A 27,499-nucleotide genomic window follows, 5' to 3' on the forward strand; every position below is an offset into this window, starting at 1 on the left:
TGGCGGGAGACATTAGTCTGGGTCTGAATAAAGGGTAGACACTGACACAAGGACAGATTACTTGTCCAGACAATGGAAAACGCCAGCTTGAACAGGCTCTGATTAAATAGATGGTGATTGAAGTTTCACTTCAGACAGGAGGATAACTATTGCTTTTTCCCAGAGGTAGAGGTTCAGTTTAGACTTTATTCTGCTTCCAGAGTCTATTCTTTTGTTTTCTGGGAGAGTAAACCATGTTTGGCTTTTATCTTCTTGTTCATTTGACCTTTTCAATTGTATTTCTACATTTGCACTTTACTTTCACATACGTAACATAAATAAAAAAAAACGTTCACATATTTTTTTTCTATCTTCCCAACAAAGCACAGTAGTAAGCTTGACACATTTTATTAGAGCTCATTTGCAACTTACTGATATCTTTCAGCACAAAAACACAGGACTTCAAGCTTATTATTAAGTTTCACTGATGAAATTGTGAGCTTGTAGCATTTACTATTATTAAGCTTTTAAACAGATATAAAGAAAGCCTAGACTAGTTCTCAGAAGTGTCTGCATTGATAGAGGTTTCTGTGTACTTTGCACACCTGTCCTGAAAGCCCTGATCCCCAGAATAGAAAGAGGGAGGCAAATTGTGCACATCAGAGCCGGGATGCGACTCAGTCATTGTCCTATCCCTTTCAGCAATCTTAGTTCTCCTGCCACTTCCTCCTCAACACCACCTTTAAGATCTGAATGACTCTTTCAAACCCATTTCACAGCTGGGAGCTTGACTAATATTCTGCTGCCATGTGTTTCCCCTCCATTACAAATCATGTGACATGTCTGTGATTGCTCTCTCTCCAACTTTGTGAGCACGTGGGTGTAAGTATATAAATATATGTTATGATTTTCAGTGTTGGGATGTCTGAAAGAACCTCTTGTCTACATTGTATAAAGCAGTTTTCTGTCTCGGCCTTTTTGAGTTGCATCTGATTGATGTGTAAAATTGGACTGTTTTTGCTCCCATATATTCCTGAGGCGGGAGATCTGAGTGGGTTTCGTTTTTCCTCGCCTCCCGAGGCACACAAAGCGTTTCATGTTCTTGTGGGTTGGAGTCAAACGGAGTACTACACATGAAGGCGAACACTGCAGGTTGCGATAGATTGATCTTCTCCTTTTTGCTTGTTTTCTGTCTTGTGTGTATTTTTTCTCTCTCGTGCGTCTGTGTGTGTTGTAGCGAGCGCAAAGCTTGCTGTCTGTGATGAATTGCTACAGCACTGGAGACAAATTTGGACGTCGAGGGGCGTTGGTTTTGCTCAGAAACTGTAGCTGCCTCTACGCTCTGCGTAATGATGAAGAACTAGGCACATATCAGCCAGAGGAGTGCAACTGCTGTAAATGAAAAGCACAACAAACGCACACATTGGAGCAGACAGACAAGGAAGTGGACCATTATACATCTACTCTGTGCGTGTGTTTGTAGTCACAGCTTGGTGAAGGGCTTTGGTACAACCATAGCCAACTACCACTGGGATCTTCTGTCCTCAATACAAAACCCTGAGCCTATTGGCACTTTTTTTTAGTTTAGTTTTAAGTATAATAAGACAATTTCAGTTTGTAGGCCCCAAGATGGTTACAGGTAATCTCTCGTGAAAGTGTTTCAGATGGAAAAAGAAGCACAAACCTTGTAGGCATGTTAGACGTGGTTAAACATTGAATACAGTCTCAGCAATCATTAACAGTTCTTAAATCTTTTTTCACATTCATATAAAGCAGTTTGTGTGAAAAATGACTTTCTCTAAGAGAGAAAGAAGGAAGGAGCTACAGGTTTATCAGTTCTAGTCAGTTTTAAATTTTAATTATGTATTCTGTTACAGTCTATAAAGCTGGCTAGTCTCAGAGCAGCAGAGCGGATCAATCACTGTGTGGTCGGCAGAAACACTTGCTTGCTATAGGATTTTCTTGTGCCATTTTTAAAAAAAAAAGAAGTATTATTTTGTATATCCTTTGAGACACCCTCAACTCACTAAAGGTCAGTATATTGGAGCTTGCAGATCAGTTCTTGTTCTTCACTAAAGTTAGTTGACTCTCAAATGGTATCTCAAAATTCCTTTTTCCTAGGCTACAGTTTTAAGCATAACCAAGATGTTTCTTGCAGATATTCTTTCTACTTAATACTGCAATCCAAAATAACCGTGGGGAGAGTTAATCAATGTGATCAATGCAGAAGGTGGTTGATAAGACATACTGTTGATTGACTGACTATAATAATGAATACAAAAATAGAAAAAAGATTTGTAACTCTATATGGAATTCAAAACTGGTGTCTGACATTTCAATAGCAAATGTTAGACCAGGGATCGGCAACCTGCAGCTCTTGAGTCCTTATAGTGCAGCACTGCGTGGTTTGGGAAAATAAATTAGAAGTATTTAGCTGAAATGTAATTTATTTATGTTAGTTCTTTTTTAACTTGTAGTTCTAAATTGGAAGATTATTGTGATATTGACATATAAAAATAAAATTATATTCTATTATTTTTTTCATCGCTCAAAATAAGCGTCACACTCGCGGAAGCCGGTTTACCCGCCGAAACGGCATGCATTTATCGAGACTTTCAACCCCAGGTAGGCCAATTATGGATCTTCGGATCCACATTATGTCAGCAGCTGTTCTCTACCGTGGACTATGTTAAAAACAAAGACCGCTCACGCCTCACAGACGACAGCTTACAGTCCTGCGTAAGATGAAGTGACTTCGTACAGACGCTGTGCGCAGAGGTTCAAGAGCAGAGGTCCCATTGTAAACATACCATAGCAGACCCGATGATGTTTGCATGAACATGCTTTTCAGCACCTCTTTAAAGGCCACTTTTCACACACGGTTGCTGTACGCTTACAGCCGGCTGTAGCTTTTCAGCTCACAGCACGACACACACCAACACAACAACACAGATAGCACAGAGGTTAAGGCGGCGAGGCGTGATTGTGGGTGCCGCTCAGGTGTGTTCGCCTCCCCTGCAGCGGCGCTGCAGACCACGCCCCGCCACACACATTAACCAGGTAAAATACATATTTAGGCAGAATTTTGCAAATATCTATTTTTCTTTTTTTTTCTTTTTTTAGCAGCATAGTACTGTTTTTCCAATTATTATTATTTTTTTTAAAAGTCAGATCAAGGCTTCAAAAGCCCAAAGGCGATATAAGGGTGGCAGCTCACAACAGTTTTTGTTTGCTACATGGATCATTTTAGTTCAGCTGGGTGTCTTTCCTTTTGTTATATTTCTTTAAGAGTTCAAAATGTGTTAATTACATAAATAAAATGTAATTTTCTCTGTAGCACTTCATGAATTTCACAAGCAACACACCTTAGTTGTTCACACAAAGCATAAAGGTAAAAAAACAATATATACGGTGTTATCTTCATTTTAGATGTCAAAAAGTATTTGCGGCTCCCAGTGTTTTCTTTTGTGTGGAAACCGGGTCCAAATGGCTCTTTGGGTGTTAAAGGTTGCTGACCCCTGTGTTAGACCCACCCAAAAAAGAGTTATAGTTGATGGGTCATATTTGATTGGTCTAGCTAATAAACTTAAAGTTAAATGCACCTGAGTGCATCAATTATTACAATAATTAGGTTACATGCTACTGTTCTGGACTATAATGCTGTCGCCAACATATGCACAAATGGGATTACTGTACCCATATGTGCTTTAATATGAATATTAAATATTTCATATCATCGTAGAATGCCAGGACCTTTGGACCAATAAAGGTCCAAGTAGAGTTGCAGAGTCCCAGTTGCAGTCATAGAATTTGATTTTATTTTCTTTTTCCTCTGGTGTGTGTTATTTTTCCACGGGGAATCAGGCGAAATGAAGGAGTGAGAAAAATACACAGAACCTTAATCAAAGCAAAGTCCTCCTACCTTTCACTAAATCAGTGGTGGGACTCAGTAGTCACACCTTGGCTGATGGTACATCTTGGCCAAGCTATGAAGTAGCTTATGAAAAAAAGCTGTACCAACTTTTCTAGGGCATTGCACTCTGATTAAGTTGACTTGTACTTGCCTAAGTAAAGCAACAGTTAAACAGTGCTTATTTTCATTTGAAATGTAAAAATATTTTTTAAAAAAAGTCATATGATTGTCAAAGTTATGCAACCCTGTGGTCAGTGAACTTCACTGAATAGGCCAGCGTTATTGTTTGCATGTCACAATAGAATTAAGAAAAGCAATTAAAAAGCTTTTTGTAACCTGACTTGCTATGTTGCATTTTATAAATATGATGCAATATGGTGTTTGTTAAGTACATCCAGTAAGTTAATATTTAAGTTAACCTTTGGTTAGTGCTTAACTTAGACAGAGAAACAGCTGATGGATAAACAGTGCCACTCAGTAATTAATTATTAAAAAATGACTTGGATATAGAAAACCACATACTTCATGTCTGATTGTACGTAGAGGAAAATAACGTGACCTGAACTAAGGGAGAAAAGCTTTTCATATTTGCAAGGAAGCTTGACAAAACAATTAAAATTTTATAGGCAACACACACCACAGCATTTAAAAGAAAACACCCCCACACACATTAGCATGGCAAACACAGTGTATTTTGTCCCTTTACATGCCCATATAGTATACCTGGCTGTTGGCTGTTTTTCTTTCTATTTTCAACGCATATTACTGGTCAGGTCTATCATTTCCCTCAGGTGTCAGGGCCAGGTTTTCAGTTCCACCAACCAAAAACACCATGATTTAAATGTCAAAGTATTTCCCTTTCAACACATTATCAGCATTCTGGTAGTTTCTCTGCTACTACAAAGCAAGGATTCGATCTTTTAAGTCAAAAAAAATAATTAAATACTCTGAAACACGATGTTCACAACTTTGATGTATTTCAGTTTCATAACATTCTGTTCATTCCCTTATACTCTTGAACCACTTCTTATTTCTTTGATTTTGCTAGTGATTTACTGAATCTCCAGACATTAATGGAGCAGTATATAAGGCAAAACAGAACTTGTACTCTCTTAGGCAGCTTTCTTGTCATCTCTTTAAGTAGCCTTCAGGTATAGTTCTCCGGGCTTCTTGAAGAACATTCAAAACTCTTCTTTGGGTGTTGGCTGCCTTTTGTTCTGTTCTCTGATGATCCCACGCTGCTTACATTGGCAGTGTGCTTGGGATCATTGTCGTGTTAACAAATTGAGCTGTTGCCAATCAGGTGTTGGTATTGAATCGTGGATCATAGCTGATGGTACTTTTCTTCTATTTGTGATTAATTAATTTTGACAAGGTTCCTAACACTATTGGTTTAACTCCATGCCCAAACCATGACAGAGCCTCCATAACCTGGCTACAGACACTCAGTGTTTTTCCTGTCTCCTGACTTTCTGAGTACATATTGATGACGATTTGATACAAATATTTTACTTTGTGCAGACCAATTCTTGTGTAATTTGGCATTCCTCAACGTTTTCATCCAGTTTCCCTTAAAAATGGCGTATTATCAGCCAACAGTTCACTGAAACTGTTGATGAACAGTAGATGCATCAACTAAAGGGCACAAAGATGGGAACAAATGATGTGTCTTAGTGACAGGCTGCTAGTAACAAAGTGCCTAAAGATACAGTTTAATGCATGTAGACACAACACTGGTTCATCCTTTTTGGTACCTTTTTTGTGCTTGAATGATTCATAGATCAGTGTTAAGTAGTTCAATACACACACACACACACACACACACACACACACACACACACACACACACACACACACACACACACACACACAAAACATTCCTCTAAAGATGGTCAGCTACAAGGACTGGACTGATAGTGAGTGAGCCAATTCCAAAAGAAATTTTGAAATATCTTCTGAAAGGCTGAAGGCTTTTGTTTAAGACCACTTTAAAAATTACATGAAATTCTGTGGCTGTTTATAAGAACTTGCTGACTTACAGTATGCAGGACTTGGACCTAGATTCTTCATATATTGGACATATAACCTTATAGTAGGCATAATGTAATGTGTATGTACTCTAAATTGACACAGTCAGTATAGGCAAACTAAACAAAATTACACGTTATAGAATTTAGTTTCTTCCCCTCTTGCATTTCTTCTAAAATCCCTTTTTTTTTTTTCTTCTTTTTTTTTGGGCATTTTTAGAGAATGATGAGACAGGTGTGATGGATAGTTTGCTGGAAGCCCTACAGTCAGGAGCTGCATTCAGAGACCGCAGGAAGAGAGCGCCAAGACCCAGAGGTGAGTCTAATATCCCACATTTATACAGAACGACCCACACACACAGAAACCAAGTACACACACTGTCTGGCAAAACACTGATGGAATTCCAATCAGATGTTTAAATAATGACTTCTAGCTCTAACCTGTCACCTTCATGCATTTATATTTTTTCTTATTTTGTTTTTAAAAGTTGAGCAAATTGAATGCATCCTCAGGTTCTTATGTTTTAGCTTCATTTTCTCTCATTCTCAGTAAATTGCAAAATACACTGGTTTGTTGTTTGTACACATTCTTGCCAGCAGCGCAGCGCCAGAGAGTCTTCAGCTGACACAATTCCTACAACTGTTTGATGTGTGGATCTTGTTTTTTCCCCCCTCTGGGTTTCTTAATTCCAAATGAAAGATGTGAAAAATTAAATGTAAATCCAAGATGTGATTTGAACGCGTTTGGAAATGATTGGTGACACTGGCACCTTAAACTTATTAGCTGTACCTCGAAAAACATTATTTCTTGCTAATGAACTTCACTTCACAGCTGTTCATCACTGGGCCAATGCCGTCACATCATCGTTCTAATCCCACTTAGTACTGTACATGTTGGCATTATTTGTCCGCTGCCCTCCTTACAGATAACCACCACCAGACGATCAGCCCCAGCTCCTTCCGCCAGGTCCTCAGGCCTGTTAATTATGGTAAAAACACAAGATAAAAAAAACTGTTAAAGCCTAAAGCACGTTCAGCGCTATCTTTCATCTGCTCTTGGAAATCAGCCTTAAACTGCTCTTGCATGTGTTATATTGTAAATTCGTATATGTCCTGCCTTTTTGTGTGTTAAGTCACCTTGTTATTTGTTCCTTTCGCTTTTTGTGACCTTGCGTGTTCTTTCTGCAATTATGCAAGACTATTGGTAAAGCAATTTGAGTCGGTGCTATGTGTGGATGTTAAGAAAGTTAGGATTGAAATTCTCTGAAAGTAGTGTGTGGGCTGTTCTGGTGGCTCAGTTTGATAAGGCTCCTAAATTGTGTAGTAAGTGAAGCATTTTGAATGCAGTGTTTTTGTAGTAGCCGGGTTCTTTCACATTCTTTAAATCCAGGAGAGAATAACATTTTTCTTTGGAATTTATCAAGTCTGACCTATGGACTGTGTGTTTCTGAAGAGTGCTGAGGCATACAGATAAAGTGCTATGATACACGTTGGATATAAGCCACTTGTAGCCTAGATTGCTTCAGGTATTTAATATTCATCATCGTCATTTAGTACGTTCATATTATTGTTTTAATGTTAAGACATCTATCTGTATGATGTCCTTAGAATGGCGATTGGATTGGCTACTAATTATGCTAAATTCAGTTATCCTATATTACTCATACTTGTGAACAGATATTGTGCGTTTAGCTGTAAACAACAGCTTTCTTTTGTCAAAGGTTCTGCAATCATCACCAAAGCACTTAAAAATTTATTCTGTAACCCTATTACCTCTTATTATTTGTAATTGGAATCCCAGTCGGCCAAGTGCAGGCACACATGAATAAAATTATTCACGCTCAATCCACCCACATCATTGATGGCAATGATAAAGGGCCTGGCTCTGTTGTTCTGCTACAGCTTATCTGAAATTAGATTGGAAAGGGACGAGGGGGAGGGATATATATAGGGTGGGAGGAAAGAGACAGATGTGGCTGTAACATAAGAAATGGAGAGAAATGGCGTGAGATAGAGCCACTTGGTAAGGGCGAAAGTTAGGAATAATGTGAGAGAGAAAAATGGACTGAGTGCAGTGTGTGTGTGTGTGTGTGTGTGTGTGTGTGTGTGTGTGTGTGTGTGTGTGTGTGTGTGTGTGTGTGAGAGAGAGAGAGAGCAAGTGAGTGAGCCAGTAACTCTAAGAGGGAACAAGCCAAAGCTTTGTACTATTAGCAGGGGATTAGAGTAAATAATAACAGTGTGAACTGTAAAGGAGCTGCTGCTCAGTGTCCATGTGGTGCAAAAGACCCCATGGGGTGTGGTGCAGGTAAGAAGTTGCTGGAAGGTTGCTGACCCAGCTGCCCCCTACTGGCAGCTTCAGACATGGCGTGTTGATTAATAATGCTCAAGGCTTTAGCCTGTCACTGCAGGCATCATACTCACTGCCAGCCTCCCAGAGCAAACACAGCTAATTACTTTTCTCTGCCCAGCCCCAGCACCAGCTCAGCCCTCTCAGTGCCCATTCATCTTAATTTCCCCCTCTCTGCCATCTGCCTCCTAAATAGCACTCCTCCTCATTTCCCTACCATCCCATATCCCCGCTGTCTTCTTCTATACACTCATGGCCATGCAATGGCCCTCCCCATACATAATTGCCTGTTATTGGTATGGAGTGTCTCCACTGCTCCTGCCTCACCCCTTCTTTCCCATTTCCCTTCTCTCCTTTACTCCTACAGAGATCCAGGCCTTAATTGCCCAGAGTTTAGTCGTTGGAGTGAGTGAAACCCACAGGATGCTCTCTGTTTATTTGGGAGGTGATGAAGTTTAGTCTGCGGCACAAGCACTTAAACAGCTGCTTTCACTTTCACACCACGCTACCACCTCCTTTTCCCACTGTTTTAAATACCCTTTAATAATTGATCTCAGGGGTCTTGCTTCACTCCAGTGGAGCAGCAAAGAGAATTAAAACAGAAACATCTGCGCCAGAAGATACTGTAATTAGTGGTAAAGGAGAGAGATTTGAATGGTCAATCTGAACATGCATGGTGCCATTAAGTTTTTGCACCAAGGGAGTCTCGAGTACACCACTCTGTTGTCGGTGCCAAACAAATCAGATGGCAGATTTTTAGAATGCTGCCTATCACAGTGTGATGAGACTGTGGAGTAGTTTGATAATGGTTATAGTGCTTTGTAGTCATGATGAGTTTGATTGCCACGGAATAGAAAACAGGATTAGAAGATGGTTTGCAGTCTCCTACACTGTTTGTTGCACACAAATGAATGCAGTCTCTCTCTTTTTATCCCTTTCCCCTTCGCTTTCATGCACTCTTTGATTTGAGGTTGGGCCCCAGTTTGAGTCCCTTAATTTTCCTCAGCATCCTCTGTCTCTCACATCTTGTCTCCTGGTCTACCCCTAAATTGGCTCAGCACACTTTAACATGAGCCAGCAGCTAAGGTGTTTAGCTAGGTCTGCAGTCTCCCCGAGCACACGTACACACATAGACATAAAAGTACACAGAAACACCAGCAGACTTTAGGAGATGAAGGTAAGCAGGCTTTACGATGGCTGTGGCCTGGGTTAGGATAAGGCTCTGGGGCTCTGGGGCTCCTCAACACTCTAAATTGGATTGGGCTCCACAGAATGATGGATCGATGGTGGTTAGCCACACAGGTGTAAGATACTTATTGAATCTATAAAGCAGCCATAGCTTTTTAACTGTGTCCTTCTGAAAACATCTCTCCAGGCGCTCTCTGGTCATTTCTGGCTTCTTTGCAAGATCTCATCACAGCCTTGCTGACTCCCAAGCTGGCGTGTGCATGTACATATCTAGGGAAATCACACAGCTGCATGTTTAATGGTCGTGTTTGACAGAAAGACAGAGAAAAGGAAAACACAGAGAGTGTGCAACACAGCACAAGCCAGAGGTGCATTGTGTAATGCCCTTGTCTTGGATGATCTATTATGGAAAGTGTGGGGTGGAATGGGATCTATGAAGGAGTAAATGTCTTTGTCTTTAAGAGCAATTACTTCAGATGTCTTTAGTGACACCCGACCTAACAATTATCATGTGTGATATAGCTCTGAACTAGAGCTTGAAATTGATGTAAAGGTCACTTCACAAAGTCACTTAGCCCTTTTACCAAGTTTTTTTTTCCTTCTTACTTGCAGTTGAAAGCATTAATGCTTAAAAGTAAGCCTCTAGTTATTGGAGATCTTCTGTCCTATGTGTTTGACGAGTCAACTTTATGACCCTTTTTGCTGAATTTATTTCTGTGTAATGTCAGATACTTGGTTCGTGCAGGCGGCTATTCAGTGCTGATTTTAAATGGCTTGGGTATAGGTGCAAGTGGTAGTGGAAGATGACTAATCGACTTAATTTGAGACTCAACCCACGGTGTCTTTGAGAGGTTGTTCTGAAGAAAATCATTACGATGAAACTGGGGTGAGTGTGCAGTTAAAATGGAAGTTAAAAAAGTACAATAAAATAGAAAGTTTGTTTCCACCCGACTCTGTGTGTTCTCGTGTGCTCACATGTGGGTGAAAAGCTAGCATTGCTGGAGCTTCCTGGGGCTGGATACTCAAGTGGAATCTGCCGTTAGATGCTCGTCTTTTTTGATTGGGCCACTTATAGACTATGATATGTGGATTCCACTGCAGGATGACTGTATCCTGCAGATTGTATATGGGCTTTTTCAATCCTTTTCATATTCTTGTTCTTTCAAGAAAAATGTGTGAAAGCTACCAGTCCCTCAAAACTTCCTAAGTCTCATCTTTAAGTTTTCTTTTATTTCTTCTTTGCCTTGCTGCTTTTCTCCAGACGTGGCATAAGCAGAAAAAAAGGGATTATTAAACATTTCAGTGAACTCGAGACAAAAAAAAAGAGCAGCACAGCCTCTCTCTCCTTACTAGATCTATTTCAATTGATGCAACACGTCATTGTTTTAAAAGTGTAACTGTAAAAGTTGCTGATTTATCCACATTTGGTCATCATATATCATCCACACATCACATGCGGCCCGCGCGCTTTTCATTAAAGTGACAGATTATTGTCCAGAAGCTTCTCAGCCGGAACAATGTTCACTTTCACACACACGTACTCATGCATACATGCATAAAAACTGTCAGCTTTTACCCTGTATTTTAATCATGTGCACGGAGAAGGTTAAAGGCCATTCTGGGGTTGCACTGTTAGCCGTGTCTAAGGCTTGGACAGGTGTACTGCTCTCTGTAGTCATGTCCACAGTCATCTGGCCACTTGGAGTCACAATGTGTCTCTTATCGCCACACTTGATTGGTGCTTTAGATGTTTAACTGTTCTTGTCGACAAAGGTATATCCAGATGGGAAAATGTACCTTGACCTGCCTTTGCCTGTCTGTCTGAAGTGCTGCACTTGGTGTGTGTGCATGTGCATGTCTGAGCCGGTGCACACATTCATTGAACAGATGGAGCAAGAGGGCACCTTAACAAAGTGGCTGTTGTAATTAGGTCTAGCCTTTGCGGTGCGACTTGTGGAATAGTAATTGAGGGTTGTAGAGAGCCCAAAAGGAAGCGATTTCATTTTTTTTTATCCAGACTTTGATGAGAATAATAGAATCTTTTGCAACAATGCCCCTCCACATGCTTACATTTGCACTCATTCACACATGTAAGCAGCCTGTGTCAAACAGTCTGATCTGCTGGCCACAGGATTTCTTCTTGATCTGCTGGCGATTAATTGCCACGTACACGTAGTGGTCTAAAGATTTAACCAGCAATGTCCATGCACAATCCATCTTCCCTTAATTTGAAGGCCAGAAGCGGCATCTACCTAGTGTCTGTCTTAGGGCAACTGTATGGCATTTATTTGCAAATGCACCATGTTCCCCATGTGTAATACAGGCAGTAATTAAGATTATGTGACATGTCACACTCGATGTAATCATGATGCTGTTTACTTCTTGTACTGCCTTAAAGGCAAGGACATAGGTAATAAAAATGGCTTTTAATGGCTCCCACATGGGCTGCTGCTTCCTGGATATGCAGAGGTGTTTTTTATTGGAAAGGGTTTTTTGTTTTTTTTGGGCACACATCACTTTGTGTCAAAACTAATGACTGTTGTAATTGGACAACTTCTGCAAAAGTTACCAATTATTCATTAATGGCATGTATGAATTTCTTCCGTCCTTATTTAGTGGTGTATTGAAAAAAAAAAAATTCTGACAAATTTTGGTGAGCGTTAATTTACATATGGGCGGCATACAGTGAATGTGTCATGTGCAACAGACTTAAACAGAAAGCATGAAGGTGCATTTGCAGAGAAATATGAATGCAAAAATGAAAACGACTGAGATTTATGAAAAAAAAAAATTGCTGTATATGTGATTATTTCCATGCAAAGATGTGTTTGATTGGCCCGCCAGTTAAAGGAAGAGAGGTTACATGCGTTATGATCATTACAGTAAGAAATGGCAGTCCCTGTTATCTTATAGTCCTTTCCAGAATGTAAGAAGATGAGGAAGTGAATTAGTCTGGCCAGTGAGGTCACTGTAGACTGGACACACATGCTTCCACACACACACAAACCGAGCTCCACTGTTCAGTCCTAAATAGAAAACAGATGATAACGAACACCTCTGCACTCTGCTCCATGTCTCTGTGCTGTACATCCCACATTTTAGCCAAGTCCTAAGCCGATCAGGCTCCTCAGATATCCACTTTTAGCTGGATTATGAGGAAGCTTGGCTGTAATAAAGGCTGTGAATCGTGAAATAGAAAGTGGTGTTCAGCATGTCGAGCCAAGGACCCTAATCACTCAGCCCATTCACACCAGCTCAGACCCCAAACAGCAGGTGAAGCTTTTAATGTTGGATTCTTATTCAGCTGGCTTTTGAGCTTCTCCTGGTCTTTCTTCACATGCTGTCTCGTCTTCTGACTGCCTAGATACACATCTTATGTGTCAATGCACAAAGGTCTGATGATTCATAAGCGGTTAGGTTTAAATACACACCTGAATTTTTTTAATGTGACTCTTAGAACTGCTTTGATCTCTTTCAAATCTGTAGTATTTCATTGCTTTCTTCTTTCTTGCCGTCTTCATCTTCTTTGTTTCTCCTCTACATTCCTTTCTCTCATGAGCGTGTTATTTACATTGATTGAGAATAGGCTCTTACATACTGCTCTAGTTAATAATGCAGTGAGAAATGAAGTCATTTTCACCATGGCTTTGTGCTAATTAAATTTTACAGCAGTCTTATCGCCCCAGCCACACACATTCCTGGTCCTCCCACATTCACCAGTGCCAGCAGCCATATCACATAGCCGTCAGGAAGAGACCGAGCTAGGGAGATGATTATATGAACTTATGTTGTTATGGGAGGGAAATGAGCGTTATCGTCTCTTTATATCTATGCTTTCTACAAAGAGAGGTGCTTCAGTTCTGTCTCTGTAGTAATACCTTTGTTAAAGTAGTCTTAGAAGTGCTATATAAATACTTTTTCCCCACACAGATTAACATTCTGCATCAGTCTTGTCTTTGCCTTTTTTTGTTTGTTTTTGGCTGCCTCTCATATTTTGTTTTTCAGTCTATCATTTGTAGCTGGTTACACTGTGAACCTTGGCAGGACAAACAACATTTGTTTGCATGTGTTTTGAATGTTGCTATCAAGCTTTCTTGACTCAAAGACAAGAATTTAGGCAGGAGTGATTAAAGATGATAAATTCTAGTACCCCTCTTGTAAAGACTCATGTCAATATCATTCTTTGGTCCACCAGACTCGCACAGAAAAAGTTACAGGTGATTCCAGTGCTTACTTTTTAAGCTTTGCTGATAAAATGAAAACATTATTCCAAACTGCGTCATCTCTCTGCTCCTCTTTGTGGAAGTCGCTTGTGCTGCCACTCCGCCTGCTCTGTGTCTCCTCACTGATCCAGAAGCTCTAAGTGCAGCGACAGGAGTTTCCATGCCGACAGAACGGGAAGGCCAGCCCTCAGGCAGCAAGATCTGTTTGATGCTGGATCCTCCCCTCCCTTAGAGAGCAGAATTTGGGCTTTGCTTATCTACTTTATATATTGCCCTTTTATGTCCATATGCTGGCTCATTCACACATTAAAGTGCATGCAGTCACATGCATTCACTTGAACTCGTACACAGTCGCACAAACACACAGACACATCCTCTTGTAGACACTCAGCCTTGAGGCACAGGGCCATGTATGTATCTCTGGCCTCTGGGCTAAAGAGCTTCATTATTCAGGCACTCGCTTTGATTAGCATCCTCGGAGGTACAAATTAGCAAACAAGCTCAAGTGTTCCTGTGAAGAAATACCCTCTGCGGACATAAGAACATTTCACAAGTATGTGATTTTCCCTGCCATTCAGATGATGACAGTTTCTCCTAGTGAGAATATTCTCTAAGCATGTATGGTTTTAAAGCTTTGTAGAAACCATACTATAATGAAACATTTGGAGCTTAATAACCTAATTCTCTCCCAGCCTGAACCAGTCTTTTCATTCCTCAAAAATTATTTATTTTAATAGCACTCCTTTTGCTTTTAAAAGAAATATTCTTCTTAATGTCTTGGAAAACAACCCCTAAGTGAAGAAAGGTGATGGTTGTGGTATGCAGGGCTCAACAGTATGAGTGTCACACTTGGCATTTGAGTCCAAAGAAGCCATATATGCAAGATGTAAAATATATTTAGGAACATGCACATGATTTAAAAGTGTTAAAATAATTCAGACGGGGCAGTCTCTGTCTTTCAGTGAAGAAAAAGTCTGATAGCACAAGAATGACACCTCTCTTGGGTATAGTTTATGTTTCAAGCTGCAGCCTCTCTCCCCTCTGTCTGGGAAACACAGTGGACTGAACATGCGGCACAGCAGTCGACGTGAAGTGAAATATGCTGTCATCCCAGGCAGTAGGAAAATATACAGGCTACCTGCAGGAAAAATGTTGTGTTCAACACTGATAACAGTAGAACTAAGTGTTATGTATGTGCTTTGTATGTTCGTGTGTGAATCTATGACACATTACTTTTTATATGTGCACCGTGGCGTGAGTGGCTTTTTTTTCGCCACCCCTGCACCATTAATGTGCGCAGATGTAGCTCATGCATGCGCATTGTCAGAGACTGTTTTTCATTCAGGTGAAAATTCCTAGAGCTGGTGTCTGCTCTATAATAACCATACTTGACATTTCTCTCTCCTCCAGCCTGTGGAGACTAACAGATGCTTTCCATTCCAGTTGAACCCATTAAGGCCTTCTCTTCTCTACTGCATCCACTGGCCTGTCCTTTGGCAGGGCCTTTCTGAATGTCAAAACTCACTGTTTAGCATCACAATAAAGCAGATACGGGGCGGAAGAGTAAAGGAATGGAAATAGCTGCTGGCTGGCAAAGGGCATGGACAAAAATATTTATTTTTAAGACTGACATTGCTCATTCAGTGTTGTGTAGCCTGGATATTTTTTATGTACTATATTTTTTTACGTTGATTTTGGACACCCAGTGACTGTAATATAAATCTGGCTTAACTGTCACTGTTGACTTTTATTGAACGACTGATTATACTGGTTACAGTTCTTTTCTTCATATTTCTAGTTGTTAGAAAAAGACTTACAATAGTGCATTTGGCATTCTTGACTTGAAAATCAAGAAAATGAGACTTTTTACCTGACCTCCTTCACTGTTAGTCTTAAAATGTGTTACTTTAATGTTAAAACATCAGTATTAAAATGCCTGAAAAGTTCATGTTTTTGACATATCATTTCCATCCAGTTTAACTAATGAAGTAAAAATTGCACGGGACAGTGAAACATATTTTATAAATCGGCCATATTAATTATCCTTAATTAATCACATTAGAGCCCTGTGGGAATATGGGTTCAAATTAAACAATAACAAATTCAACAGAGAATATGATTGACAGAATATAATGAATACTTTACAGATTTATATAATAATCTTTGGAAAAGTCATTGAAAGAATAATTGATGACTTTAAATCTTAATGCAAGTTTTGATTAAATAGAAAACATAATAATCATGCCCAGTAGACTTGATGATTGTTTTGGTTTTTAGGCCGTGGCATCTGTGGCTAGTTTTGATTTGTGCACAAACCTGATTATTTTTTCTTTACAGGGAGGTAATTAGCCTGGCTAGTTTGAATGGTAATTACAATGTCAACCAAAGAGGAAAGAGACCGTCTAAATGTATTTCACAGATAGTTCTGTGTTTGTCCACAAAGGCTGGCACGCGTTCACATACACACAGATTTTATTCAGCGTGCAGGAGCGTCTCCAGCCAAGCGGAATTATTTATAACAATTGTTTTGATACTGTATAACTTTACAATTGCAAACTAAAATAACAGAAAATTGCTTATTTTCTGCTAGTGCTTAAAACAGGCAGAGATGTTGGGGTATATTTGACTGCATCAGCTCTACTGCTGTATGCATCTCCTTATTCTCAATTTGAGGTCTGCTCGCACTGAAGTACAACATTGCAACAAACAGCAGAGCTTTCAAGAGAAACATTTGTTTGATTTTCTTCAAAAGAATAAATACAAACAGCATTCATGTTTCGCACATGTATAATCACTACAATATATTCATGATTGATAGTGTATAATGTAGCTGTACATTAATAAATGCTGATTCCTGATTTATAAACATATGTGAAGCCTTATGTGTGGCGGTTCCAGCTATGTCCACTGGCAATAGACAAATGATAAATAATTGTGTAAGATATAATGCAATAAGAGAAGTTGTAACTCTTTACAATATCCTGTCCAGACACTTTCTTTCCAATCTCAGTGTTACTAACTTGTACAGTTTTTGTATAATGCTTTTCAGTACTATTAAGGGGAAAGAAATGTATTATCACCTTGGTTTTGGTCCAGAGCAGGTAGATTAGTCATAGTGCGTTAATCATCCTCAGCACATAACCAAAACCAATTTAATATTACTGAACCAATGGCCGTGATACTGTTTTTTAAAAATTAACGTCAGCTCTAGTAATATTGCTCAAAGATCATTTTTAAGTGCTTATGTTTTGTTGACACATCTCATTCTGGTGAAATAACATTTCTGCGCCATGCTGTGCACAGGCCCATTTCTTTTCTAGAAGAGATCAAAAGGGCAGTTTGTCTCTTATTTTCTATTGAATTTATACACACACTAAGAAGTGGGGTTTTTTTTCCCGCCCTAATATTAAGTTTGGAGGTCAACGTGAGGTTGTCATAGAAACAACCTCACGTTTAAAAATTTGGACTGTATTTGAAAATTAGCCAGTTGACTGTGGAAGTAGTCCAAATCTCTGAAGGAGCCATGCAGTAAATGTCATTGTCAGCTGTGGCATAATGTAGAGGTAAGAACACTGAGTTCTTGCTAAAAGGGATTCTTCTTGTTTGTTTGAGGAAGAGGGGAAAGCACAGAGTGAGCTGTTCTTATATGAAGTATTTGAGAATAAGACTGGCGTTTTCAGTTCTGAGTCTAAGACTAAACTATTGGAAACTTTAACAACCATTATTCAACTTACTAGCACACATAGACTTGACGTTGTCCCTGGATGACAGCTCTGCTTATTTCTGTGCTTTTTCCTGTATTACAGGGGAAAGTGTTAGACTGGCCAGCCTGCATGAGCTCAGTGTGAGTGTGAGAAGGTTAAAGAACAAGGCTTATCAATCTAACAAGGTTTTAGAAAGAGGCTGACTGCTTGCAAATCATCCATCAGCCTCGGCAGCGGGTTCAGTCTGAGCTCTGACAATGGAAGGTGTTTGGGCTACAGCAAGAGGGGACATGATTTATCAGGGAAGTGAGCGATTATGCGAAGCCTCTGCACATGAGAGACGGGCAGAACTAAAAAGATGATCTCATATCATTTCATGAAACATGCAAAGAATAGTTCATGGGTGCTTGTGAAAAATAGCCACATGAAGACACTGTGGATAAATGAAGCGTGGGTCTGCCCGAGTTTGAATGGAGAACATTTCATGGGATTCAACTTCAAGTAGAACTTTTTCCCCCCTCTAAAGTAAATGCAGAACAGCCCGTGAGTGCTAAGAAACTCTTCCTGATGACTTAATGAGAATTTTGTATTAATTACTGTAATCATTGGCCTTCTAGCTTGTCACTCTGGCGTGGCATATTTAAAAACATCTTACTTTGAAAGAAATGACAAAATGTTGCACTTTTCCCCTTTTTAATGGATAATTATCTGTCTCAGGTGTTGGAGAAGGGAAAATGATGAGCACCAAAATAGATCACGGAAAGAGAAAAGTCTCTGATCTTCTCCTGGCACTGTAGTGGAATCAAATATGAAACGCTTAACGTTAAACCACGTCGCTTTTCATGTGCAAATTCGACTTCACACATTGACAGTTCACACTGGCTCAGTGGATGACTGGTTTGGATCTTACTTATGTCATCTTTTTTATTAAATATAAGTCATTATCTTTTGTCCCAGTTCCCAAGACTGTGAAGGAATCATACTTCGATGAAAGGGGGTAAAGAAGTTGACATCCACTTTAGTCTGCTTAAGTGATTCACTTTGAAGATTCAAACAGAGATAAATAAATATCAACAAACAATGATTACAGACCAACTCACCTCTCTTTTCAGCCTTTTCAAATTTTCAGAGGTGGTTGATAGACGCCTCGGGTATTTAGATGGAGAGCAAGAGAGACTTTGAGAGCTAAAATAAGTGGTGACTCTGCCTGTAGACTGTTTGTGTATGTAGAACAGATGGATTTCTTTATGGAATCCTTTCAACAGCTCACACCCTGAGCTGTTTTTCTAGTTTCTCAAATGAGCATCGAGCAGCATTATAAATTTGAGCTTTTAACTCTACAGTTTTTTTATTTTTTATAAAGGCAGGGTAGGTGATTGTCCAAGTTTCATATTGTTGTGTTGCTCTGTGTATGCTAGTTACACTACACCCCATACTGTTCTATGCCAGGCCTAATCCCCATGCAAAGGCTCTTCAGATGGTTTTTGATGCTTAGAAATGTAGTGAAAAGCAAAAAAGGGAAACATTTTTTTAAGTGACACATAGAGAACACAAAGACGTTGCAGTGTGTTACAGAAGAGTGTGTTGGAAGTAGGTTCTCACAAATGTTTGTTGTTGCATTTTGCCTTATAAATATACCTTGATGTGTAAGTGCTTAATGGCTGAAGCTCTGAGAGCCTGTCATTGATTTCATACTACGTTACAGCTGCAGATATTTTTCCTGGAGCTAAAAATATTTGATAATATCACATCAAGAATGCGGTCAAACCTCTTTTGCTCCCACTTAAATGGACAAAGAATATGTGTCAGAAAACTAATCTCACCGATTTTTTTTCCAAGGACTGATGAATGCCCGATATATAGTGTGTTCCCAACCTTAGACGCAGGCATCAAAAAGATAAATGGGGAAGCCTATCGAGTATTCTCAGCACTGTTATTGTCATCAAGAATATACAATTGTCAATCACACAATAGCAAATGACAGAAAAACAGTAGCGGGAGATTGTCTGATTGCCGGAGCAAATTAAATTTAAATAACAACAGTAAGCACAAGAACTAATTGAGCATTACACTTACTGTGCCAACAGTGTTTTGTTTCACCTAAAATACATTTCTTTCTCTTAATTTTACATCTTAAGGGTCAAGATGTCAGTTTGATCAAATAGCACAAAATTCACTTTCACTGTATTGATGGAGCAGCACGAATCTTAGAGACTGATATCTTAAATCCAAGCAGATAGAAGTGAGACTGTCTGCATGGCTAGATACCACTAGAGGTAAAGGGGAAAATATGTCTTTGTGTAATTCGTGTGAAGTGACCCTTCAAGGTGAGTTAAAGCACAATTCCTCTGAGTAAAGCTGTCCAGACCTTATGGTTCTGTACTGCGTAGCTGACCAAAATGGAAAGTTTAAAAGAGAGTGGAATGGACAAGGATGCTGAGCTCAAAGTAAAAACAAAGGAAATAAACAATGTTAGAAGACAGGTGTCTAATTCTTTTTTTTTCTTTTTTTTAATCGCTCTTCCCTTCTGCCTTTCTCTCGCTCTTGAATGATGAAATTGCCAATGATTTATTACAAATGTCAGCGACAGGCGCAGCAGACTGCTGTTTTGTCCCTGTCAGAGCCAAGTAGAGCCTGAGATAGGCAGCTTTACTTATCAATCAACTGTTTTCTCCTCTCTTCTGCCACCACTCAGTTACAACCATGTTGGTCTTTGGGTTGCAGACTGGTAAGCTTTGTACTGAGTTCGTACAAGTGAAGAGACAAGAAGTGACACAAAACCTTTTTGTTGTTTAAAGGCAGTGCTTTTTTTTATCGCTAGTCCAGATTCTCCTGTTACCAAAGCCATCTAAAAACCTTGCTGTAAATGTTATCTACAGTTTAGTTGTGCAGAGGTGCAGAGTTAGTTGTGTATGAATTATATAAACAGAAGATCAGAACTTTCCTAGTTGGCTATAAGCTTCATGATTAGTAGATGGCAGATGGGTGACCTGTGCTACCACTCACTATTACATATAGGCAGTCTTGTGAACCAACCAGTCAAGCAAAGTAGCTGTGTTGCTACTGTGTTGATTATTTGAGGATTTGCAAGAAAGAACCGCCCTGGAGCTACTCTTAATTATCTAGCATTTCCAAAGCCTTTGACAGTGCATTTACAGACGATTTACTTTTTTTTCTACCTTCATAATTCATACCCTATTGTTAGTTTTTGATGAGGTCTTGCTGCTTAATTACAGTTGTATTTGAAAGGTCTTTGTTTAGCAAGAGCTAATTTGTTAGACTTTTTTTTTTCTCAGATAGAAGACCGAGGGGTGAGGTTGATGTCATTTGCTGTCTGCCACCAAAGTAAAGCTTGCGGAGGAAAACAGTAGCTAATGACCTAAACCATGAAAAGCTGTGAACCATGAAAGACTGTCATCTTTGTTGGAAGAAGGAATAAACTTTTTCTACAATGCCATACAGATAAGTGACTTCAGGTGAATGTGGACTAAAAAGACTGGTGTTAATCTCACAGCCTGCTGTTGCAATTATTTGACAGATGGTGGAAAAATGACCAACTACTACTTATGAATGAAAATAATTAATTAGATAAACAGTTTTCCTATATTTACTTTCCTATTTCCTCTTATCTCTTAAATTGCTAACATCTTGGAGCCTGCTAAAGGGCAGGATCCAGTGCTTGTGAGTATAACATGACATATTGATATTTGCCATTATATTGGTGTTGGCATTTTTGATGCCCAATAAATGAGAATTTTAAAAAAGTGAAGAAGAGACAGGAGAAACACCCTTCAATCATGTTATGAATAATGACGTTTCATAACTTGTCCACCAGAGGGCGCTCTGCATTTGGCACCATGCGTTTGGGATGCCACAGACAAAACAGCTGATTCAAGAGGTGTCGAATACACAGCTTGTTGTGACAGCAAAACAGGATTCTTTTTAAACAGCATTGTCATACTCCAGTGGTTACACCATGTAGCATCATGTAAAGAAATCAATGCTGTCTTTTCTATCGTATTTCCGTCATACTATTAAAAGCAGTAATTAGCATTTTGACTTTTGCTTCACAACAGTATTTTTACATACATTTGCAGTGTTTAAAATAATCAGCTGCCAGTGTAACATCGAACTCTATGGCATAAAATGTGGACGATCATAATAGGCTGCCCTTAAAATTGAAAAAGGTAATCAGAATTGCTTTTTTCTTTTCCAGCAACCTAATAAACCTACCCAGGGCTCTGTTAGGTTATTCTGAGCTTCAGTATGTACTGTAAACAATGTAATCTATTTTGAATAGCATAACCTTTTACAGCAGGCTGCTCTGTAAGTTTGCTCTGCGTCCTCCTTTCTCAGCCAGCAATAGAGATTCTCTTAAAAGCAGATTAATTAGATAATGGTTTCTTCTTTTTTCCCCAATTACTCCCCTTGCCTGTCATCAGCAGTTACTAGTTCTGTCAAGGTTGATTGTCCATTCTGCTGTACATTGTTAAGGCAAAACGGTGCCTTACTGGCCTTGATTTAGCTTTTTGAACAACTGCAGTGGCTATGCAGTTTCCTTAAGCGATATTGTTAAATGTGCTTCTGTCTTTTGTTAACTCGTTGCTGTTATTTACCTTAGAAGACACACTTTACATGCTGATATTGTTACATTGTATGAATTATTGATTTGCAATATGGATTTAAGAAAAGCAAAAGATTTAAGTAGGCTCTTAAACGTCTGATCGCTGTGACTATTCATGTATATATGCTGCTGTGCATGCAGCTGAGGCTGTTTTGAACCATTGGAAATACGATTATTTATGTATCTTTTGTCTACAAACACACATCTGTCTACATATATATTGATTGAGTGACAATGTGTGGGCAGCAATCTCTCATGGGAACTCATTAAATACACGGGAAGTGAAAGTGCCACAGTGAAAAGATCTCAAATATCATACATAAAAGAGGAATGTATCTTTTATATACCTCATGATGACAAATTGTGGATGAAATATCCAGATTGCATGCTGAACCGGTTCTAGCTTCAATTCCAGTTAAGTGCACAAGACAAGTAGTTTATTTCAATCTTATTTATTGAGAGCAGGGTAAAAGGCAGTGCTTTTAGGCTTGAAGATAGAAACCACTGTACTCCTTTGCCTGATCACACCACTGAAATGTTCAGTCAACTTAATTCTTACCTCGAGAGAGTAATGTGATTGATTACTGCTAGGTGATCTGAGAATTCCTATATACTGTGTAACTGATAAGGCTGCAACCATGCTATGGTGCTTTTATAGGATCAGTTTCAGGTCATTTAGGGGTATTCTAAATATTTCTCCTTTTTTTAGCTATATTATCCTTTCTGCTAGTCGTGTACAGTAATGCAAAAGTTACCAGACAATTTTATGGTTGTAACAGTTGATTCATTCATTAAACCTGTGTTTAATGTGCTATCACTTCTAACACTGTTAAGCCTAATCCTAACAATATGTATCTGTAACACAGCTCAACCCTCACCATCACATAGCTTTCAAAGTAAATGTGCTGTATCACATTTCACATTTATGAAGTGATGTCGATGTTGAGAACATGCACTTTTCTTTTTTCTTTTCCCCCCCTTTTTTTGTTCTAGGACATTGAGAGGAAGTTGGTGGCGCTATAGAAATACTTAACAAAAATCAGTTGAAGATGCACGTGAAGAAAAAGAACATTGTGTTTTATTATGGAAATACTTTATATAAATATTAGCAGTTCTTATCAAAAACACAGAACTTCAAGTGCTCATATTATGCACTTTTGTTTCCTCCCTTTTCTTTATTTTGAGTTTTAAAATGTATAAATCCCAAACTGAAGAAGCTAGTTATTCTGAATCACAGATAGTCGCACTATGAAGCAAGATCAATGGTTTGTTAAGCCTAAAACTGGATTGGATATTAGTGGAAATGGGCTGATAAATGTGATTACATTTTGTGTTCTCTGTTTCGTTTTCCAGCAAATTCTCAGCAGTTTGGAGGAATCGCTACTACTCCAAGAGCTCTTGTTCTGTGTTTGGTGTTGTTATAACTTAACTGCAGACTGTGGTCAAAGTGAGGTGATGTGACTGAAGCGATTTGTTGTCTTGCTCGGTCACTCTTTGACTTTCACTCTCCTTACGCTGGTCAGAGAGCCATCGTATAGTGTAGAATTTATACCAACACAGGTTTGGTGAAATGTGAGTGTAACATTCATTGGGAAGCTTTTATCATATTTGTGGTAACGCACAATTTTTTTCATTAACTCACTTAAATAATATTTCACTTCAGCTGTCTCTTGTCAGCTTCACACGGGTGAAGTGTGACGATGTTTGACAGCGATGTGCAGCAGCCTAATGACTCTCACTTTGATCTGAGAAAAAAAAAAAAGAGATGAATTTTTTTGATCCTGAGCTTGTTTTAATTTATTATTCATTTCACTAATAAAAACCATCAGTTCAGTGAATCTTTGCATATTTCCGGATGTATGTATTCTTCCATTTTATTTTCCAAAGTTAGGAAAGCTGTTTAAATGAAGCCAGATATTGTCTTACATATAAGATAATGATTCTCAATCTCTCCCTCCATCAGTGGGATAAGAAAATGTCTCACACTACTTGATTAATGACTGATAAGTGGAAAGACCAAAACTATGACACGCTTGTGCTTATTGGTAGTTTGCGTAGTTTTAAGACATAATATTGGCATTAATAAAACATTTTCACAAATGCAGAAATGCTCAATACAATTGCATCAAAGTTACTGCTTTTAATCACACATATCAGCATCCTCTCCAGTCTTTTTTGCACTCTGTAAATTGTGAGATTGCCCTAGCACACTGTAGTGCATATTTCTTAAAATACAATCCATGCATTTAGATCTGTTATGTTTTATTATTTACTCAGGATTGTTGGTTGTTTGGTTCTTTTAGTTGGCCTGTTGCTTGGTCAGTTTAATACTTTGAAACTGAAAGAGATAACACATGACACGCCCCCAAAAAAGGCATAAGCGATCAGGATATGACAATACAATGGGGCGATCGTGGCTCAAGGGTTGGGAGTTCGCCTTGTAATCGGAAGGTTGCCGGTTCGAGCCCCGGCTTGGACAGTCTCAGTCGTTGTGTCCTTGGGCAAGACACTTCACCCGTTGCCTACTGGTGGTGGTCAGAGGGCCCGGTGGCGCCAGTGTCCGGCAGCCTCGCCTCTGTCAGTGCACCCCAGGGCCTGTGCTTCGTACGTCGCTTACTACATCCAAGATCAAATGAAACATCCAAGACCAAATCATCGCGCTAACTCTGAGCTCGCTATTCCGGTTCCCCGAACACACCTGTTGTTGACGATTAGTATAGCTGGATGAAGTAATGTGAGATCACTGGGTGGCCCAACAGGGGCTACGCATCGATAGTAGAAACATTGATCGGCAACCCTTTGATTGGTCGGCGAAAATGTCGAAGGAGCGCGCTCGGTATTTTTCGGCAGCAGAGCAAGAACCCTTGATTGAGGGATTTCAGGAGTTTCAGAGTTTAATTAAAACGCAAGGGAACACTGCAAAGGCTGCAAAAGCAAGGAGAGAGGGCTGGCAGAAAGTTGCTGACAAATCAAACTCGTAAGTAATTCAATAATAACAATAATAATGGAGTGGATTTATATAGCGCTTTTCAAGGCACCCAAAGCGCTTTACAATGCCACTATTCATTCACTCTCACATTCACACACTGGTGGAGGCAGCTACGGTTGTAGCCACAGGTGCCCTGGGGCAGACTGACAGAAGCCAGGCTGCCATATTGCGCCATCGGCCCCTCTGGCCAACACCAGTAGGCGGTAGGGTAGATTTATCATATCACACCATATTATCCAATATTATATTACATTATATTATATTATAATATGTTATATTATATCCCCTTTCACATTAGAGCCACAACAGGACCCACTAGAACATGGGAACAAGTAAAAGTGAAATATAAGAATATTCTACAGAATGGTAATATTTATCACTTATATTGCTTTTAGTCTCTTGGAAAGAGACCCTGGAATACTCTGTTTGTTCATAACAGCAACCAAGAAAAGGGCAGAGCAAAAAAAAAGACAGGTGGTGGTCCTGCACCCCCTCGTCAACAAGTTGGTTAAGTGAATAATACCCTCACGGGAATATCGATATCTCTCAATGAGCACACTGTCGCGCTGAGCTAAAGGATCCTGTCTGTCCCGCAATATACGCTGAATTCTGAGGACTCTCCTTATCAATCTTGCACCTTCCGCAATGGGTGGCTCACGTATACGGACAGGATATGACTGCGACAGACTTCCCAAATCCACCTTCGCTTTTATAGCCGTGGTCTCTCATCTTGATTACACGAAGTAATTTACAATTACTACTCTAACATATGAATTACATCTGGAATAATCACATACATGTAATAGAATGTTAATAGTACATTTCCCTTTTTTAGGGAATGACCTGTATGTATCTGTGTGAAATCAATAAAAGGATCAAGTGCTGCATTATCTTTAGTTACATTGATGTTATTTATTTATGGTGAAACAGTGGTGGAATATCGCTGTTGCTTTCGTATGAATGACGCGGACATACCTGAGTGGCCGCGATCTAATCCTGTTTACATAAAGTAAACCTGCTCCCCAGCAGGTTTACGCTTACGGCTCTGTTGCTATGACAGCAAGTCCCGGATGGGCTTCGGGGAACCGAAAGATCCAGGATCACGCGAAATCGTCAACAATCTCATCCAGCTAACTCACTTAGCGCGGTACGAAGAACAGGCCCCAGGGTGGCTGTGGCTACAATGTAGCTTGCCATCACCAGTGTGTGAATGTGTGCGTGAATGGGTGGATGACTGGATATGTAAAGCGCTTTGGGGTCCTTAGGGACTAGAAAAGCGCTATATAAATACAGGCCATTTACCATTTACCATGCCATACAGGGGAACAAAAAATTTTGTTACAGTGTCTTATTGTTTGACCTGCAGTCAATATAAGCAAAGCCCACTCTATCCACTCTATGGTTGTTTCTACAACAGTATTCCTTCATTTTTAAAAGTATTGTGTCTGTCCAGTGAAATGCCCAAACTTTTAACTTAAAAGTGGTGTCACAAAGAGTTGTTGTGGAAGATTTTCCATGGTATACTTTAAAAGTGCCCCCCAAAAAATATATACATATCATGTAATACTGAAATGTCCTCTCTTTGTTTTGTTACACTTGAAGTTTGCTCATGTTGTGTGCATGTTAGGGGAGCTTTGATATCGTGCTGTCAGCAGCTAGGTTGATGACCACATACGTGTTAGTGAAAACAAGTGATACACTGCTTATTGATAGAATGAAAAATGGAAATTAAAAAAAAAAAAGATCCTCTGGTTCTTTGGCTCAATGGTTTCACTTTGCAATAATGCCACTTACAGTTGATCGCAGAATATCTAGGATGGAAGAAATATCATGAGCTGACTTGCAACAGTGAAATCCCGTTAGGGTACCATGCTCCAACTCTTTGAGCTTTTTAGAACAATCCATTGTTTCACAAATGTTTGTGAAGTCATTCTGCATGGTGAATTACTTGATTTTATACAGCTGTTGCAATGGGACTAAAAAAACCCTGAAATTAAAAGTTAAGAGACTGAGACATTAGTCAGCCCAACAATTTTGTCGATGTAGTGTGAAATCTGTCCAGTTTAGTAGTCTAGTTTAACCAAATACCTGAAAAACCAGTGATGTTCTTATTGTTCTTAGCTGTGTGGCTTATGATTTGTGATAATAAACAACATTTTAAGTAGATTGCCATTTTGAGTATTTTACTGTCTTGACATTTGCAAGTACAGCTTCACAAAGCTGTTACTGTGGGCTCTTGTTCTAGTTTAAACTATAGTTATTTAATTGATATTAGGCCATAATTGCACATTGGCTCTGAAGTTGACTTGGTGCTAATATGAATTACAAATTAAATCAATGAATGACTTGTAAATGGACCATTTTGCAACCCAGCCCCATTTGTATGTGAGAGTCCTTTTTCCTGTTATTATTTCTCAGTGCAAAAGAGATTACTTTTTCTTTGCTGAAAAATAAAGCCTCTTTGTTTGGCTGTCACAGTTGACTTGTAGCTGTCTGCCATAAGAA

General features: G+C 39.3%; 1 protein-coding gene across 1 annotated transcript in view; it reads left to right on the forward strand.

Annotated features, from left to right (window-relative positions):
- Positions 1 to 27,499, forward strand: part of LOC113020887 (protein diaphanous homolog 3) — a 166,908-nt gene that overhangs the window by 106,003 nt on the left and 33,406 nt on the right. Inside the window, exons 28-29 of the mRNA XM_080290482.1 lie at positions 6,140 to 6,235; positions 6,846 to 6,908. Coding sequence (XP_080146608.1) covers positions 6,140 to 6,235; positions 6,846 to 6,908 — 159 coding nt within the window. The remainder of the gene's footprint in view (positions 1 to 6,139; positions 6,236 to 6,845; positions 6,909 to 27,499) is intronic.

This window comes from Astatotilapia calliptera, chromosome 1 (assembly GCF_964374335.1).
Source record: "Astatotilapia calliptera chromosome 1, fAstCal68.1, whole genome shotgun sequence".
NCBI classification, from domain to species: domain Eukaryota; kingdom Metazoa; phylum Chordata; class Actinopteri; order Cichliformes; family Cichlidae; genus Astatotilapia; species Astatotilapia calliptera.